The sequence below is a fragment of the Hydra vulgaris genome, chromosome 05 (genome assembly GCF_038396675.1).
Source record: "Hydra vulgaris chromosome 05, alternate assembly HydraT2T_AEP".
Classification (NCBI taxonomy): domain Eukaryota; kingdom Metazoa; phylum Cnidaria; class Hydrozoa; order Anthoathecata; family Hydridae; genus Hydra; species Hydra vulgaris.
In genome coordinates, this window is record NC_088924.1 from 25,094,761 (window position 1) to 25,112,064 (window position 17,304).

A 17,304-nucleotide genomic window follows, 5' to 3' on the forward strand; every position below is an offset into this window, starting at 1 on the left:
ACTGATACAAATTACGGGAACAAGTTACTGAAACAATACGCAAGCTTTCCAAGGTTTGCACATTTTACACAAAAGCGCATGCGCAATGATTTTGTAACAAGTTTATTGTTTTACATTTATTTCAGTGCGTTTATAAAACTATAGCAAATATATGCGACTATTCCTACTATTTTAATAGACTTAAGTGTAATAATAAATATATTAATAAATAATTCTATAACATAACCTAATATAAAGTGTTATTCAATATAACATCAGAAATATTTAAAATATTATCTTATAAATAACTTTTTTAGGTTATGTCGTAAGTTAACTTTATGGGAAAAGATGGAACAAAAACAAAAACTTGCGTATGTAAAACATGCGTATGTAATGCTCATATATGAGCATTATTTGAACATATATGAGCATTACTTGAACGCAGTAAATACAAAGCAAGTTTTTATTTTTGTTTCATCTTTATCATAAGTATGCATACTGCGTATAAGAAGTAGGATGATAGCCAATTGCATACAATTTATGTAATAATTAAAAAAAAAAATATTAATTAAAAATAACGAATTTACAAATTACTTTTTTGTATGTCATTTAATTTACATTTAAACGTTTTAACTAATCAAAGAAAATGATTAAAAAGAGTTTGTAGCATCCATGTACATTTCAACCGCTTCAATTATTTTGGCTGTGACTTCATCTTGATCTGTAAAAAAAAAAAAAAAAATGTTGATTTACTATTTTTATTCATAAAAATAAATTAAACTTTACTCAAGTATGTTAAATATTAAAGTTTTGAATTGTTTTTTTCAATTTTTTTTACTACTGTTTAAAGCGCTTTTTATTACTATTTTTAATTTTTCTTATCATTCTTTCTACTATAGATCCTATTTTTTACTATTTTAATCATTTTTATTACTCATATTAGTTTACTTTTTTTATTGTCTATCATAGTTATTTCAATTACTACTATTATATAATAATGATTCTTTATATAATTATTATTACTTGACGCTATTACAACTAAATTATGCTATTAATTTTATTAATGTTAATTTGATAGCTGTTTACTTTAGAATAGTGTTTATTATTTAGAATAGTATTTATTATTTATGGATATTTATAAATAACTATAAATATCCACGTCACAACTTTTTAGAATATGTTTAAAAATTCTTTTACCTATGCTTCTTTTGTATAAGTTATCTCCATTATTATTGTTCCATCGTTCCAAAATAAATTTAACTATTAGTTTGTAAAGATCAATTGCATTGCTAATACCATTTGCAACAGCGTTGCGGATAAAGTTGTTGACCTGCACTAACGGAACCGTGAACTTATCTGCAAGTTTTTGGACTTTATCACAAAACTGAAATATGTTTGAAAAATCGTTTAATTTTGTTTATTACGCTAAACGGAGAATACATAGATAGAATACAGAAAATAGAAAACACATAGATTTGTAAAAACACAAAGATTTAGAAAATGTTTTTGAGAAAAATAGACTTTACTGTTTGTTGGAAGACTCGAACGCAAGAGAATTGCGCTTTAAGAAACTCGACGGATTTATCGTACAAATCCTTGGCGTTGCTTGCTCCTAAAGTTAAAAGAAAAGTATTAGTGTCGTTGTTTTCATACTCTAAATGACAATTAGTGTATAACTTTTTTTGTTATAATTTTCTCTAGTTAACCACAAATAGTGTAAATCTAAACCCTCTATAATGGCTTCTTTTATTGCTTGAGTTGTATCTTTAACAGACATGTGAAGCTTTTTGGCATATTCGTCAACTTTAATACAAATCTAATTGAAAGAAAAGTAAATCCATTTTTCAAAAATTAAAGGTTTTTATTTAAAATTGTTTTGAACTATCATTACAGTATAACTGCAATGCTATATTTTCCACTAATCAGTTTTTAAACCGCAGGAAACGTAGCAAAATATCTAGTGCAGTGGCAAAAAGTATTTAAAGTAAATAATAATAAAACGCTGGTAACAGACGAGTAACAAAAACATACTATAAGTTGTGTAAAGTAAATGAATAGTTATTTTTCTTACATTTGAGTCGACAAGGTCTTTGCAAGTTAAATTTTTGACATCGTTTAGTAAAAAACCAAGGGTTTGATGAAAGATGTCTTGCGCTTTAACTGCCCCGTTAACGACTGCATCTAATACAGCCTGTTGAATTGCGTTTGTTGTGAGTTTTAAATTTTTACCAATAGAAAATATTTTGTCGCAAAACTATAAAAAAAATATAACTTTATGCTTAGACAATTAGACCATGAACTAGTCACATAGTAAACAATCCATGTATGAACAGTTATTAACCAATTAGTTAAATTAAAATCATTACTTACGTCTTGAGTAATTACACTATTGCATGTAAAGTCGGTGGCTTTGCTGACAAGATAATCCTTGACATACTGAAGAATTTCTTTTGTCTGTTTCAAATTGTTTTTAATTGCTAGGGCAATGGCATCTTTTATCATATTTTTATTTTCATGGAATGATTTAACCGCTCTATCAAGTATATCGCAGGTCTGCATTTTTTGAAAACAAAAAACTAATAAGTTATTACTTAAAAAATTAAAAAGACAAAATAAAATAAAAATTTACATAAAGCGTGCATTAATACAAAACCTTAACCCTTACAAAATTATAAAAAATAGGATTTCTAGATTTTTATGCGACCTGCAAGCGCCGTAATTGATCGTTTATAGTCATTATTTGTGGAATAAGACCTGAATACCCCCAAATAATTACTTTACTGATGTCCCTTTTCACCAAGACCTTATTATTGAAAAGATATATTGAAAAGATATATTGAAAAATTCAAAAAAAGGCACTCACCTTTACGTCGAACACATTTTCACAGGAGACAAGAGTTGTCAAATAAGAAATGGCATTATTAAACAAATCTGTGGCATTTTGAGCTCCATTAACAATTGCTTCACGAACAGCTCGGCTGACTTCAGACACTTGAAGATGTGCAGCAGTAACAAAATCACCAATCTTTTTGCAGCTCTATTAAAGACAAAAAGACACAAAATAAGTACCACGATACCATGGTGATTTATGATACTATGGTGATTTCTTTCTTTCATAATACTATCTTATTATTACATTCATTTTCATTTTACTATAATAATTTTAACTTATTCCTTCTTTTTTTTATGAGATATATATTTTTTTCAACGTCAGGTAATCTAATCAAAGAAGAAACTGAAGATAGAATGTTTATAGATTTTAAAATTATTTTGTTCTTAATAAAAACATAAAGTCGGAGTTATTACACCACACAGTTTTAAGATTCGCACCCTTTTTTTATATTATATAATACTTTTTAAATTATTTTTTTGAATGGGTCTCAAACCCTCTAGTTTTTCTTAAATGCATAACCAAAATATTTTTAAGCCTAAAGAAATTGGTAAAACATTTTAAACTTATTAAACATTTTAAGATTAAAAAGACTTACGTCTTCAGGAAGAACCTCTTTGCATACAAAGTCTTTAGCATTATCGACTAAATATTCTTTTACGTAAGCTAGTACTTCTGCAGTTTTAGTTATGTGGTGGTTGAAAGCGTCCACAACAGCTTGGTTGACAATATCTACTTGTTCGTGGAATTTTGTTGCAATACCTCTGAGTTTGTTGCAAGTCTAAAATAACGGAAGTTCAAGTATATGTGTTAAGTATGTCAATGTTTTATTTTTAAAAAAGTTCAAGTATATGTGTTAAGTATGTCAATGTTTTATTTTAAAAAAAATTATTTGTTGTTATGTAGCGATGAAAATATTCAATAACCTATGAAAAAAAAAAATATTTTTGCTAAAACTGTTAAAAGTATCATAACTTACATCAGCTGGAAGCACGTCTTCGCATACTTTAGGTATTTTAACTAAACCATCTGCTAAAGCAGTGTTCACCAAGAGTAGTGAAGCAAAAATAAAAATAATCGATTTCATCTAAAAAGAAAAAATCATTCAACTTCAAGCTACTTTGTATGCGTTTTAAACCAATAGAGCAATTGAGTTATTTTAAACAGCAACTTTACCTCAACCCGTTTGAAGTAGATCCAAAACCTGAATGAAAGATTTAGTTGCTGGCAACTTTATATATACCTAAATATTATGCAAACATGTTTACTAAACAAAATAAAAAAGTTATGCATCCATTTTTTGATGGGTTGAACGTTAAGCAGCTGAGTAAATAGTATACCAACTGTACACACTGCCGTAAATAATCATAATGATCAAGTCTGTATATTTATTTCAACACATTTACGCAATACATCTTTCTACATTTATATATTTACTAAAGTGTTTAATGTTTCATTTTTTTTCAAAAAATCAACAATATTTTATGATTGTAAAAAGAAATCGTAAAATGATTCCAAACAATGTTCTCAACTTAAGTTTTTTTATACTGTTTTGTGTATTTTTATTTCCAAATCATTACAAGCAATAACTACTAAAAGTAACGAGTATAAATGGGTGTCAGGGTGTGAATATCTATCTTATCTTAAATACCAGTATCAAATAAATCTTTATTTCGAAAAGTCCAAAACTTTTAGCAGTTTAAAAGTTTAAATTGAAAATTTCTGTAATGGTTTATGATAAGTTTATAATAAATAAAACTCACAAAGATTATATATATATATATATTTATTTATTTTCTCCTATGTTTAGTTTTGTAACATCATAGACATTAAAAAAACAAACATTTTTTTTGTTGATTTTTGATAAATGGACTTGTGTCCTTTTTAAAATGACAAGTTCTAATGCCGTGTATTATAATTATCATGTTGTATTTTCTTTTTCCATTTTTCATAAAACAAATAAAATAAGTCAATATAAAAAACAATATTTTTAAACTAAGTTCTTTCATGTTATTAAAACTCAATTTTAGCAATCAATTAAAAAAATAAAAGAAATAAAAATTATTAACATTAATAATATAATAGTATAAATAATAATACAATATAATATAAATAATAATAAAAAACATAAAATTTTCATGATAATTATTTTTTTTAAAGCAAATTTATTTAAAAGTTTTAAAATTGAAAAAAATAGGTTACCAGTGTCTGAACTTGACTTTCGGATCTTGGGCATTCTTGGCAAGCACACTAGGCTAAGACACTTTGACTAGAATTAGTTTTGCAAACTGCATACATATTAAATATGAAAGTTCAAGTTTCTCATTTAAATAATAATGAACAGAAAGGGAATCAAAGAAAGTGTGGTAAAAAAAAACTACACCTTTTTCATAGAGTCTCTTTAACCACCTTTATAAAAAATTACATAAGGTATAATATTGTGATCTATACTTTTCTCGACCTGTACTAAAACTTCTTCTAAATTATAAATTATTATATATTAATTAAAACTTCTATAAATTATAAGTTATCTAACTTATTCTCTCTTTCTTCTCATATCTCTGTAACTATTCTCTTTTTTTGTCATATCTCTGTAAATTTTCCTCTCTTGCTTCTCATATCTCTGTAAATTTTTCTCTTTTTTTCCTCAAATTCTTTGTAAATTATTATCTTTGTACATCCTTCTCTTTTCTGTAACTTCTTTTCTTCTTTTTCTCTTATCTCAGTAAGTTCTTCTCTCTTAAACTTACTTACTAAGTAAGTTTAATAGTTAAGCTTACTTTGCGCTTAACCAACCTTAACCGCCCGGGTTAATTTGGCAAAATTGTATTACCCAGTTAGCGTTTGGGCCTAATAAGATGTCTTTTGAACGTTCAAAAGACGTTCAGAGCATCTTTTGAACGAAAAAGACAAAAAAAAAAAATTTGATGAAAAAATGATCAAGAAAATTTAGCTTGTGAAGGTTATATTGAACAAGAGCTTGATAGTTTTATTGATTTAGGTAATAATGAAATAATAATTAATTCTAATAAATATTTATTATCTACTCATACTATTGTGTTTCTTGTGAATAGTTTTGTTCATCATTTATTTGCGCCATTGATTGCTTAGTTTAGCTACTTTTGCTACTGAAATCATTTCTGGTGATGTTTCTTTTTCAGAAAGCTATGAGTTACCTTGAAATTAAAAATCTAAAATCTAAAGCATAAATCTATAAATTATTTTAAATGTATAAATATTAAGGTTATTACTAAGATCGAATTAAGGGTCTAGGAAGCCGGGTGAAAAAATTATTTGGGAGCCACATTTCTAAAAAAATATATTTAAAATGAATGCAGCAAAAAAAAAAGAAATTACTTTTTTATTCACAGAAAAATTCTTCTTGCTTTCACATTGGCAATGTCAATAACGACACCTTTAAAACTTATGGTTTGCTACAGAGTTGTATTAAATTTTTCATGAAGAGAGCACTTCAACAACTATTTAACATTTAGGAACGGAGATCATTTATTGCACTTGCCATTTAAAAAAGTGCTTTTTCTTCACTACAATTTGTTATGGGAAGGGTCAGAAAAATCCGATTTGCAGTATCAACATTCATTGGAAAAACGGATTATAATTTATTCTTTCGAATTTCTTGCAAACATTTTAGTGCTGGTATATTCATCTATTTGCCATGAATTTGTAAAACTGCGCAAATTCATTATTAGATGATGTATAAAGGATCTGTGGTTCAAACCCCCCCCCCCCCTCTGGGCAAGTTTTGCGACATCGGTTAGGAAATAGGCTTGAATTTCCAATTAAATGCTCATCCACCGTGCTGTTTGATAAGACCGTAAGGGTTTCTTGAGGCACTTAAATAAAATTAAAAAAATAAATAAATAAAAATAAAGGAGAAATAGTAGACAAGGATTTGGCAGCAGTAACAATGATAGGAACGGTCAGGGCCAATAAACTAGTTAGGAAACCAAACTTCTTCTATGTAAACTCGTAAGCAGAAAGCCATTCATTTTTTCAAGCACATTTTCAACTTGTCTAAGATTTCTTATACTTTGATACTTGTACTGTTTAGGAAAAATGCTAAAAAAAAGTACCTGATAATGCTTCATTTACTTTATTATTACTTTTTAATATACTTTTTTTTATTACTTTTATTATTTGTATTATTTTTTTAAATAATACTTTTTTTTATTACTTTTTAAATTTAAGTTATGCTCGTAACATAAGTCATGCTCTTTTTCTTTTAGCCTTTTTATCAATTAGAAAAAAAAATAAAATGTAAATTACATTAAAAAGTTTTAAGTAAAAAAATACACTCGACTAAAAACAAACCGGAAATTCTAAAAGTTTTTTTTAAAATGTTTAAAAAGTCAGGGGCCTCTGCTGGGATCACATTTTTCGGAGGCCGAGTGCAGCTGCGCCCATGCGCCCAGGTTAATTTGGCATTAGTTATTGTTTCAATTACTCCACTTCAGAAGAGAAAATAGTTGTAAACTAATAGTAATACCGAATAAAATATTTTTACTTTATAAAGTCTCTTGATAAACATTTTATATTATATAGTGTTACGTTTTTTAATTTTTGTTGTTTTATATTACGGTTTAGATTTGGTGATAAGACCAATTATGTCTTCTTCTTGCCCCTGCTATTTGTATTATGACTTACGACTTTAATAAATTTATATGGCAAAAAAAAAAAAAAAGTCAAATATTTGTCAACCTGTTTTTTTTTTTCTTTCAAGAATTAATTAGAAGTTTAATGACTATTCTGAAAAATGAATGAAAATAAGTGTGGAAAAGTATTAGCGCCCTTATTTAAAAGGTATTAGCGCACTAACTCAATTCTATTTAGAAATAACTTTTTGGATTCTTTTATATTAACTTTTGTTAATTAAAAAAAAGTCAATAAAAAAATGTAAGTAGTATAAATTGAAGCAACGAAAATGTCATTTTAAACTCAATTAGTTAAAATTTTAAAATTGCAACAACAAAAGTATGGGTTTAAAGAGCATATCGATTAAAAAAAGTGGCAAGTTGGTGACATGCCCAAAGTAGTCTCAGCAATTGAGAAATCGGACGTCAACTCAAAATTAGCGAATGCAACGTTAGAATAACGTTACATTTGCTAATCTTAATAAATAAGATATAATGAGTTTATCGCTAATCTTAATAAGTAAGATATAATGAGTTTGGCACAGTAGAAGACAAAAGTCTTTTCGTCCCAACGAAATGTGAGAAAGCGACAAAAATAAAGCAATTATACTTGTTAGATGCAATCCAAACATGAGCATAGCTGAAATTGCCTCAGACCTAAATACAGCAATAGATACACATCAAGTTAGTCGATCAACGGTTAGCAAGCTGATGAAGAAAAACAACTCAATTCGTACCTTGCAACAAAGAAGTCACTACTAATCATCAAAGACCGTCTCAAGCTATAAAAGTGGTGCAAAGAAAGAGCTGCATGAACAGTAGAGCATGAAGAAAAGTAATTTTCTTGACAAGTTGAACTTTGATCAATCGCAAGAAAAATATTTTAGTGAGGTGATACAAAAACGAAAAATACAAAATTGTTTTATCTTGTAAAGACTTTAAGGAGAAGGAGGCTCAATTGGCATTTGGATCTGCATTGCTAGCAATGGCCTGGTGCATCTTTACACTGATTACCTCAATCAATACTGGTATAGAGAGGTATTAGAAGATTATTTACAGCCTTCAATGGACGTTTTTGGAACTGACTCTACTTGGCAACTTCAACAAGATAACGTTCTTTGCCACACAGCACGCTCAATCAAGCAATACATGGAGGAAAAACAGTTGAATCTGATACCTTAGCCCACTCACTCACCTGATTTGAATCCTATTGAGACTCGTTGCAGTTGGAAGAACTTCAAATTTTAAAAAAGCAAACTTACTTACTTGAAACCTCTCAAGACTCAAAACACGGTATTCCAAGACGCAAGCGTTTTGGAATACCGTGCGACAAGATCTAATTAAAAAACTTATATACTCTATGCCACGTAGAGTCTTTACGTGTCTTAAAAACAAAGATGCCCATGTAAGACATTAAATTTTCTTAGAATTTTTTTAAGATTGTAAGTGCACTAAACTTTTGCACACCTTTTTTTTTTATCTTATATTTGTCACTCTTATCGTATTTTTAATAAATTAGATAGTAAAAAAGAAACATTTTTTATTATTTAACACTTTCTAAATATATCTTATTTTATCATTAAATTAAAAAAAGATCAATCAGTCTTTTATTATTTTCGAATAACACGTGTTTGAAGTTGACAAAGATAAAATTTTCCACGCCTTAATAATTTGGAAGCACTGTATATTTTTCACTTACAACGCTGATATCTTTTTATTCCTTTTTCTAATTGTTACCCATTTTGTGTGTTTATATATATATATATATATATATATATATATATATATATATATATATATATATATATATATATATATATATATATTATTGTTTTGATTATGTAATAATAATAAATTTTTTCGATTTGAGAGTGATCAATATAAAGTGAAATAATCACAAAATAGATCAATAAATAAATAAAAAAGTAAGATAAAAAAAATCAACTTTTTTACGGTACTTAAAGTTTCATGCCGTTTGCGGCACTCATCAGCCGTATATATGGCTGTATATATATATAACAAAAAGTTAGGTAAATAAGAAAAAATAATATAAAAGTCATGGTACAAAATATATATAAACATATATATTTAAACATTATATAACACACACACACACACACACACACACACACACACACACACATATATATATATATATATAAATAAAAAAGTAAGATGAAAAAAATCAACTTTTTTACGGTACTCATCAGCCATATATATGGCTGATGAGTGCCGCAAACGGCATGAAACTTTAAGTACCGTAAAAAAGTTGATTTTTTTTATCTTACTTTTATATATATATATATATATATATATATATATATATATATATATATATATATATATATATATATATATATATATATATATATATATATATATATATATATATATATATATATATATATATATATATGTATATATATATATATATATATATATATATATATATATATATATATATATATATATATATATATATATATGTGTGTGTGTGTGCTATATAATGTTTAAATATATATAATGTTTATATATATTTTGTACCATGACTTTTATATTATTTTTGCTTATTTACCTAACTTTTGTATGTACGTACATATATATTTACACACACGTTTCGTCTTTTCACTCTCAAATGCGTCATTTGGTTTCAATATTTCTTATATAAACTAACTTTTTGATTGACATCATGACATGTTGTCAATCAAATAACTATGTTTCTTTATTAAGAAATTTAGTTTTTATTTATTTTGTAAGAGAAAAGTTTTTCTCTTACAAAATAAGTAAAATTTTTTTTTAGATTTTAATTTTTAACTATTAAAAACTCGGTTGACCTTAAGAGATAGGCGAAAAGAAATGTGCGCAAAACTGTTAGGCAAAAGCATATCAAAGTATACATTTTTGTGTTATAACATTTTCAAAAACTATTTTATTTTTTTCTTAATTGTAGCAATTTAAAGCTTAAGGATGTGTTTATCGAAATACACTGTTAAAAAAAACGCCATTTTTATTTTCATACTTAATTAATCTAAAAGTTACGGGGGCTGTTATGACCCACTTCCTCTCTCTCTCTCTCTCTCTCTCTCTCTCTCTCTCTCTCTCTCTCTCTCTCTCTCTCTCTCTCTCTCTCTCTCTCTCTCTCTCTCTCTCTATATATATATATATATATATATATATAAATATATATATATATATATATATATATATATATATATATATATATATATACACACACAAACACACATATAATCACATATGTATATATATATATATATATATATATATATATATATATATATATATATATATATAGCCACTATAAATGTATGATATAATAATAGTAGAAATATAATTTATATCCATATCAATAACTAATTAACAGATTTAAAAACAACACATTTGGAAAACATCAAGTTAAAACACTTTTTTGTAATTCGTATAAATTGTTCCAAGGGAGTTAAAATATTATGGGGAGTTAATTTGTTTCGCCGACAGGGGTTAATTTATTTCGAGGGGAGTTAATCTGTTTCGAAATAAATTAACTCCCCGGGTAATTTTTTACGCAACGGGAGTTAATTAATCATGGGGGTTAATTTATTTCATGACACCGGCAAGCAATGTCTTAGTCACAAATTTAGAAATATTTATTTCTAATTTTTTTTTCCTATGAAAATTGCCCCATCCATTTATATCTCTCCACCCATATGAAATTAAAAGTTTTTAAGAGTTTTTTTGATAGTTCTTTAAAAACATTTATTCAATAACATTTGTAGACATCTAAACTAGCTTGTTTTGTAAATAAGTCAAATTTTTTTACCTTAAGACGTTTTGAAAAACGGTTGCAGTGTTACTCTCATATTTCTCATTAAAATTTAGTTCAAATTAAATTTTTTTCAAGTTTAAATTTATATTCACTATTAGCAATAAGTCAGTCAATAAACCAATATTAACTCTATTGAAACATATACACCACCTTGTTTATTTTAGTTGAAAATGTAAACGAATAATTTTTCATTTGTTTACATAATCTAACTGAACAAACTTAATGGATATTTTAGTTTTTTGCGTAACTTTTGCATAAGTTTTTGCACAGCCTTAACTTAATATAAATGCTGTTTGTGAACATAAAATACTGTAAAACGGAGTAAGTTCTTATTGTTCTTATTGACCCTGCATGTAGGGTAAATAAAGACGCTAACTATTTTAGATTTTTGTCTCTATTTTTTCTCTGATAGGGTATATTAGGGACATTGGTAAAGTTTAAAAAAAGGTGTGTGCACTGGTAACATTTAACGCTAACCAGGAGGCACACAGTTAGACAAAACATTCCTCGACTATGAAACAACAAAATGATAGATTTTCAGTATAGAATGACTAGGTAAAACATAAATAAAGTGCAGTGGCATTAATGGCATATAATTTGTGTTCATTATGTGCCATAAGTGGCACATAATAAACATAAACTAACAATAAAAATCGTTAATCATTTTACAAAATAAATTGCAAATTTACAAAAATGAGCATCTTTTACGTAATATATTACGTTATACATTATAATTTGGAAAGAAACTAAAATAAAATTTAAGTGCATTATATTCTTAATTGATACTAAAAAAGGTGGTCTATAATATTGAAATAATGAAAGTTTTACCAAATTTAACCCTTTTAACGTTTGTCAGTATATTTAAAAACTATACTTTAATAATGTGTAACTATTTAGTTTTTAAAAAAAATATAAGTTAAAATAAACTTCTAAAAATTAAGAGAACAAAATCGTCCTTTTCCCACACTTTGAAATTTTAATAGCTAGTGAATGATGAGTTTGTGTTTTATTTTTAGTTGCATAATTGTTTAACCTATGTTTATAATATATCAATCTGTGAAGAACTTTTATCTTAAAGAAGTTTAGTTCTTAAACATTACCGTTTTATTTTTAAGATTTATGTTTATAATTAGTGTTTTATGTGATAAGTTGATTAGACAATAAGTACAGAAAAGAGAGGCAGATTAAGACTACTACAGCTTTCGTACTGTTTGTCAAAAAGTTAAACTTTTTGTTGAAAAAAGTTGAATAGTCAGTAAGTATAAAACTTGAAACGACAAAAGGAAACTACTATATGTACAGATTGTAAAATTATTTGGTCAGGAAAAACAGGGAAAGATGTTGAATGGGAGATAATGACTTTTTTCTATAAAATGACTTAACAAAAAGTTAAAAAATGAGTTAAAGGAAAGCGTATATAAAATTTGTATTTTAAAAAACTAATTTTATTTTCTAAACATTTTTATCGTGATTTTAAAGTTATTTTTAAAGTTTTGTTTGATTATTTTCAGAGTTCTGGCTTAGAACTCAGAGGACCGAGGTTCAACGCCGGCTCTAGCCCAATAAATGACATTGGTAAGAAAGAAGACATGAGCATTATTTTAAATGCTCTTCTGCGGTGCTCTGTGATAAGACCGCAAGGACTTCTAGGAAGCATATTAATAAAAAAAAAAGCCTAAATAAGTCCACTGACATTCCTTCAAGAATGTTTGCTGGGTAGCGTAATGCTTTTTGCTAGTGGATAGTACTTCATGGGTGGAACTTCTTTAGTAGTTTAGTTGTAATAGTTTTTACGACGCGTATTTATTTTGCAATGGTTTAGGAAAAGTATTTGTTTCTAAAATTTAATAAAGATAGGGAAAAAAATCAAATTAAAAATCTTCGTGCAAATATTATATTGCTAGGTGACAAACTTATGAACTTATGCATTTTACATTTTAGGTTTTGTTACAGACTTTTTTATTTAGAAAGATAAACTTATGCAACTTGTGAGCCAGTACGATAACACAAACAATATGTAAAAATATTGTTGTCTAATGCCAGATAGTTTTGCAAAAAAAAAAAAAAAAATGAAGAATATTCAAAACGTTCGTCATCTTGCCCCGTGTTTTGAAATTGCTACCTCTGTTTAAGAAAGCAGAACTCTATAGCTACCGTGCAGCAAAAAAAGCATTTGTATTAGCAAACTCCAAACATAAATATGTTTATTCTTATAAATAATAAGGATGTTATGCAAACTGTTGCGATTATTGAAGCCAAAAAAAGTCCTAACATTTTTTATTCTTGTTATTATTTTTATTATTCTTCATGTTATTTTCCCCAGAAGATAAACATGTCTTTAAAGTGAACTTTTCAACAGATCAATGACCCGAAATAATCAGCAAAACTTGTTAAAGCTTGTTTTAAGGTAAATAAAGTCAATATAATGCTGTGGCTTTTGTAATTTCCTGACTTAATTTCTATAGTAAATTTATGGAAGCATAATTTTTCATTAGGAATTTAAAAAAAAAAAAAAATTTTAGAGGCCTAAGATTTTTATGTGTTCCGGATGATGTACCTATGGGTGCTGTTAAAATTATTCTTATTATTTTGTTTGTAGTTTTCAAAAGTTTTTTGTGTGTTACTCATGCATTAAAAGTTTCTTATAAATTAAAAATGCCTTTGCAGCAATGAACTAAAACCAAAAAATTAGAATAATTACCATCACAGCCACTTATTATAGATACATCACAACCTGGAGGAAAAAATTTTACAATTTTTTCAAAAGTGATCTATATTAAGTACTTAACGGTGCTTTTAATAAAATAAAGAATGATTCAATTGGTTGAATTATACTTTTTCAAATACTCAGAAGATAATAAAATTAGAATAATTTAAAAAAATTAAAATTCCGATCTGTAAAATGTATAAATATTAAATATAGTCGGAGAGTATGGATTAGAATCGATGTTTTTTAGCATAAGTTTTCTTCAATGAACTCTTTTAAAATCAGATCAATGCCTAATCAAAGCGCATACTTTATTGCACAAAATTATCCATGGCCAGGTTGTAAACATACTGTAAAATATCTCAGTTAAACTGTTTAGCAACAAAAGAGCATCAATTATGTTAAGATCTTTAATTCATTTTCATTTTGTACGTGATATTTTTCATAAAATACAAAGATACTAAGAATTCAAATTAGGTGTTAAGAATTCAAATTAAATGTCAGCATTTTTATTATTAATCCTTGAGCTTGAATTCTAGATTTTTAACTAAATAGCGATCAGTTGACGTTTCCATTACGTTATTTATAATTGATACTTATGAAACCCATACAGATTTATTGAAACGGCTCGAAGTGCTTAGGAATTGTAATGAATTTATAACCAATGATAAACTTTATATGCCGTAAATGCCTATATCACTTTGCACTGGAATAAAAAAATATTATTTTAACACTAAATAAGAAAATAAATCTAATCAAACTATATATTTGCATATAGTATATTTAATACTCGCATCGCAGCGGTGTTCACGGAATGTATTAAGGGTGACAGGAATTGTGTCGAAAAATGAGCTTCAGAATAGTGTCGAATATATTAAAAAGGCCTAATGTTGCAAAAAAAAAAAGAATAACTTCGCAAATAAATTTAATGCAAATAGTAAAAACGGAACAAAGAGTATCGCAAACAGTTAATTTCAGCAATTGCTTACTCGTTTTGCTTATCTTTATAGCATACGGCTTTTACAGAAGAAAAAAAACCAAGAACAAAGAAAGAAAAATTGCTACCAAACCCCGAACCCTCAATCAATGTAGCATCACTTCTTTGCGGTAGCAGGCTATAAGATAGTTGTTATGTACTTAAGCCCCCGGCAGCAGACTATTTCAGTATTACACCAGACATGTTATCTAAACACTCATTTATAGTTATTATTATTATTCTATTTTTTTTAATCAGTTAAGAGGGGATTTGCATCCTCGCACAAACGTTAATGAAAATACTTGTGAATCTCTGGCTTCTGGGTCTTTACAAAATTATTATTTATTTGCATTTAATTTAAAAGTTTATAATATTAAAAAAATACAATAGTATATTGGATGAATTATATTTCTTAATGGGTTTCATAAATTCATGAAGGGCGTCTCCTATTTAGGTTGAAATAGGTGACTCTAAAAAATACAATTTGAAAAGAAGATGTAAGGGTCGATTCTGTTTAAATACACAGACACAAAAAGCGTGATTGATAAGGAAAAAAGCAATTTTACTCTTCCATCGAATCATCACTCCGGTTTTTTCAAACATCATCTTTTATTTAGATACAATACAAAACAATAAACAAAGATATTATTTATTATAAAACTTGTTTTTTCTTAATTAGATAAAGGCGAATCATCAAACACAATTACCAATACAGGTCGACCAAAAAGTCAGACAAACGAAACCTTTCCCATGGATGATGCCATGTTTTCGCGTAAAATGATTGCGTCACACCATTACATAAAAAGATATTTGGGCTACTGCAATAGATTTTAGTTACCTCAATTGAGGAATCATTAAAGTTTGAGACCCGACTTTTAAGAGAATTAAAAAGAACATTTGATGCAACTGGAATTGTTTGTAAAGATGCGAAAGTGTATTATTATGCGATTTTAGATTTTATAATGACGGAAGAGGTGATCAATCGAAATTAAATATTACGTATGGTAACCATGGTAACCATAAGCCAAACTTCTTTTATTAGCTGTTTTTTTATTTCTGTATTTTTGTTTGTAGTATAATTTAAAAAAAATTTACCTCACTTAAAAAACGAAAATAAAAAAAAACAGAATTGTCATTAATATAATGTAGTAAGTAAATAACAATGAAATGAGAAAAGGTTTACATGTTTAACGTTATAAATGTGTGTCTAACAAAACCTACGTATTTTTGGTTTAAGATAGAACCGTTTTTTTTTTGGTTTAAGATATAACCGTGTTCAGATTTAAGTCCATTTAGAAACTTTATTTAATGCGTCATATGATCGTTTTAGACTATAGAAAACACGAATTTAAAACCTCATAAAACACGAGTTTAAAACCTCAAAAAACACGTATTTAAAACATAAAAAAACTCGTGTTTGAAACCTTAAAAAATACTTGTTAAACTCCAGTAAAACTTCCTTCTAAATCCACATGTTTTTGGTTTACGCCTGGATCGTAACAAACGCGTGTTTATACGGGTTTTAATTCCGAGATTAAAACCAGATGTGCCGTCTGTGTGGGGTTACTTTAAATATTATGGAGTAGGTCCCCTTTGGATCAAAGAAAACATGAACAAAAAAATATATTTAAGTATACTGCAGGATGTTATGCTACCTTTCGCAGAAGAAAACCTACCTTTGATTTGGGTCTATCAACAAGATAATGACCCAAAGCATACAGCAAAGGTAGTAAAAAATTGGTTTCATAACAAGAAAATTCGGATTTTGAAGTGGCCAGCCCAATCACCGGACAAAAATCCGATAGAAAATCTCTGATCACACGTTAAAAATGAATTAGGAAAACTTCTTAAGATCAAAAATAAAGATGAGCATTGGAAAAACATTAAATGCATTTGGAAAAACATTCCAATAAGTGCATACCAAAAATTAGTTGATACCATGTCGAAAAGATGTGCAGCGATAATTGCAAATAAAGAGTATAAAACCAAATATTAATAAACCCTAATTAAGTTAAATTTTCATTTATTATTGTTCATTATTTCCAAGAAAATATGTACTTAATTTTAATTTAGCTATTTTTTTGCACAGTAGATATTTTTTAAAATAATCTAATTATATAGGCTAGTAAACAAATTTTGTTTTTCAATTGTTTCCTTACATTAAAAATATTAGTTAATTATTGAATTAATTGTAGAATAACTAATTCAATAAATTAGATTACTATCAGCTGATGTGTTTGTGCGGCCGTGGCGCAGTGGTTAGAGCGCTTGCTGGAT

The 17,304-nt window shown here is 27.1% G+C and overlaps 1 protein-coding gene across 1 annotated transcript; it reads right to left on the reverse strand.

Annotated features, from left to right (window-relative positions):
* Nucleotides 1-561: 561 nt before the first annotated feature.
* On the reverse strand, nt 562-11,400 carry LOC136071909 (uncharacterized). The gene is made up of 11 exons (XM_065797709.1): nt 11,339-11,400; nt 4,046-4,112; nt 3,849-3,956; nt 3,468-3,650; nt 2,843-3,016; nt 2,350-2,532; nt 2,051-2,233; nt 1,708-1,795; nt 1,506-1,591; nt 1,177-1,363; nt 562-700 (listed from the first exon to the last, which is right to left on the reverse strand). Exons 3-11 carry the CDS (start codon nt 3,954-3,956, stop codon nt 630-632), a joined length of 1,263 nt encoding a protein of 420 aa, XP_065653781.1. The 5' UTR covers nt 4,046-4,112; nt 11,339-11,400; the 3' UTR covers nt 562-629.
* Between the last annotated feature and the right edge of the window lie 5,904 nt (nt 11,401-17,304).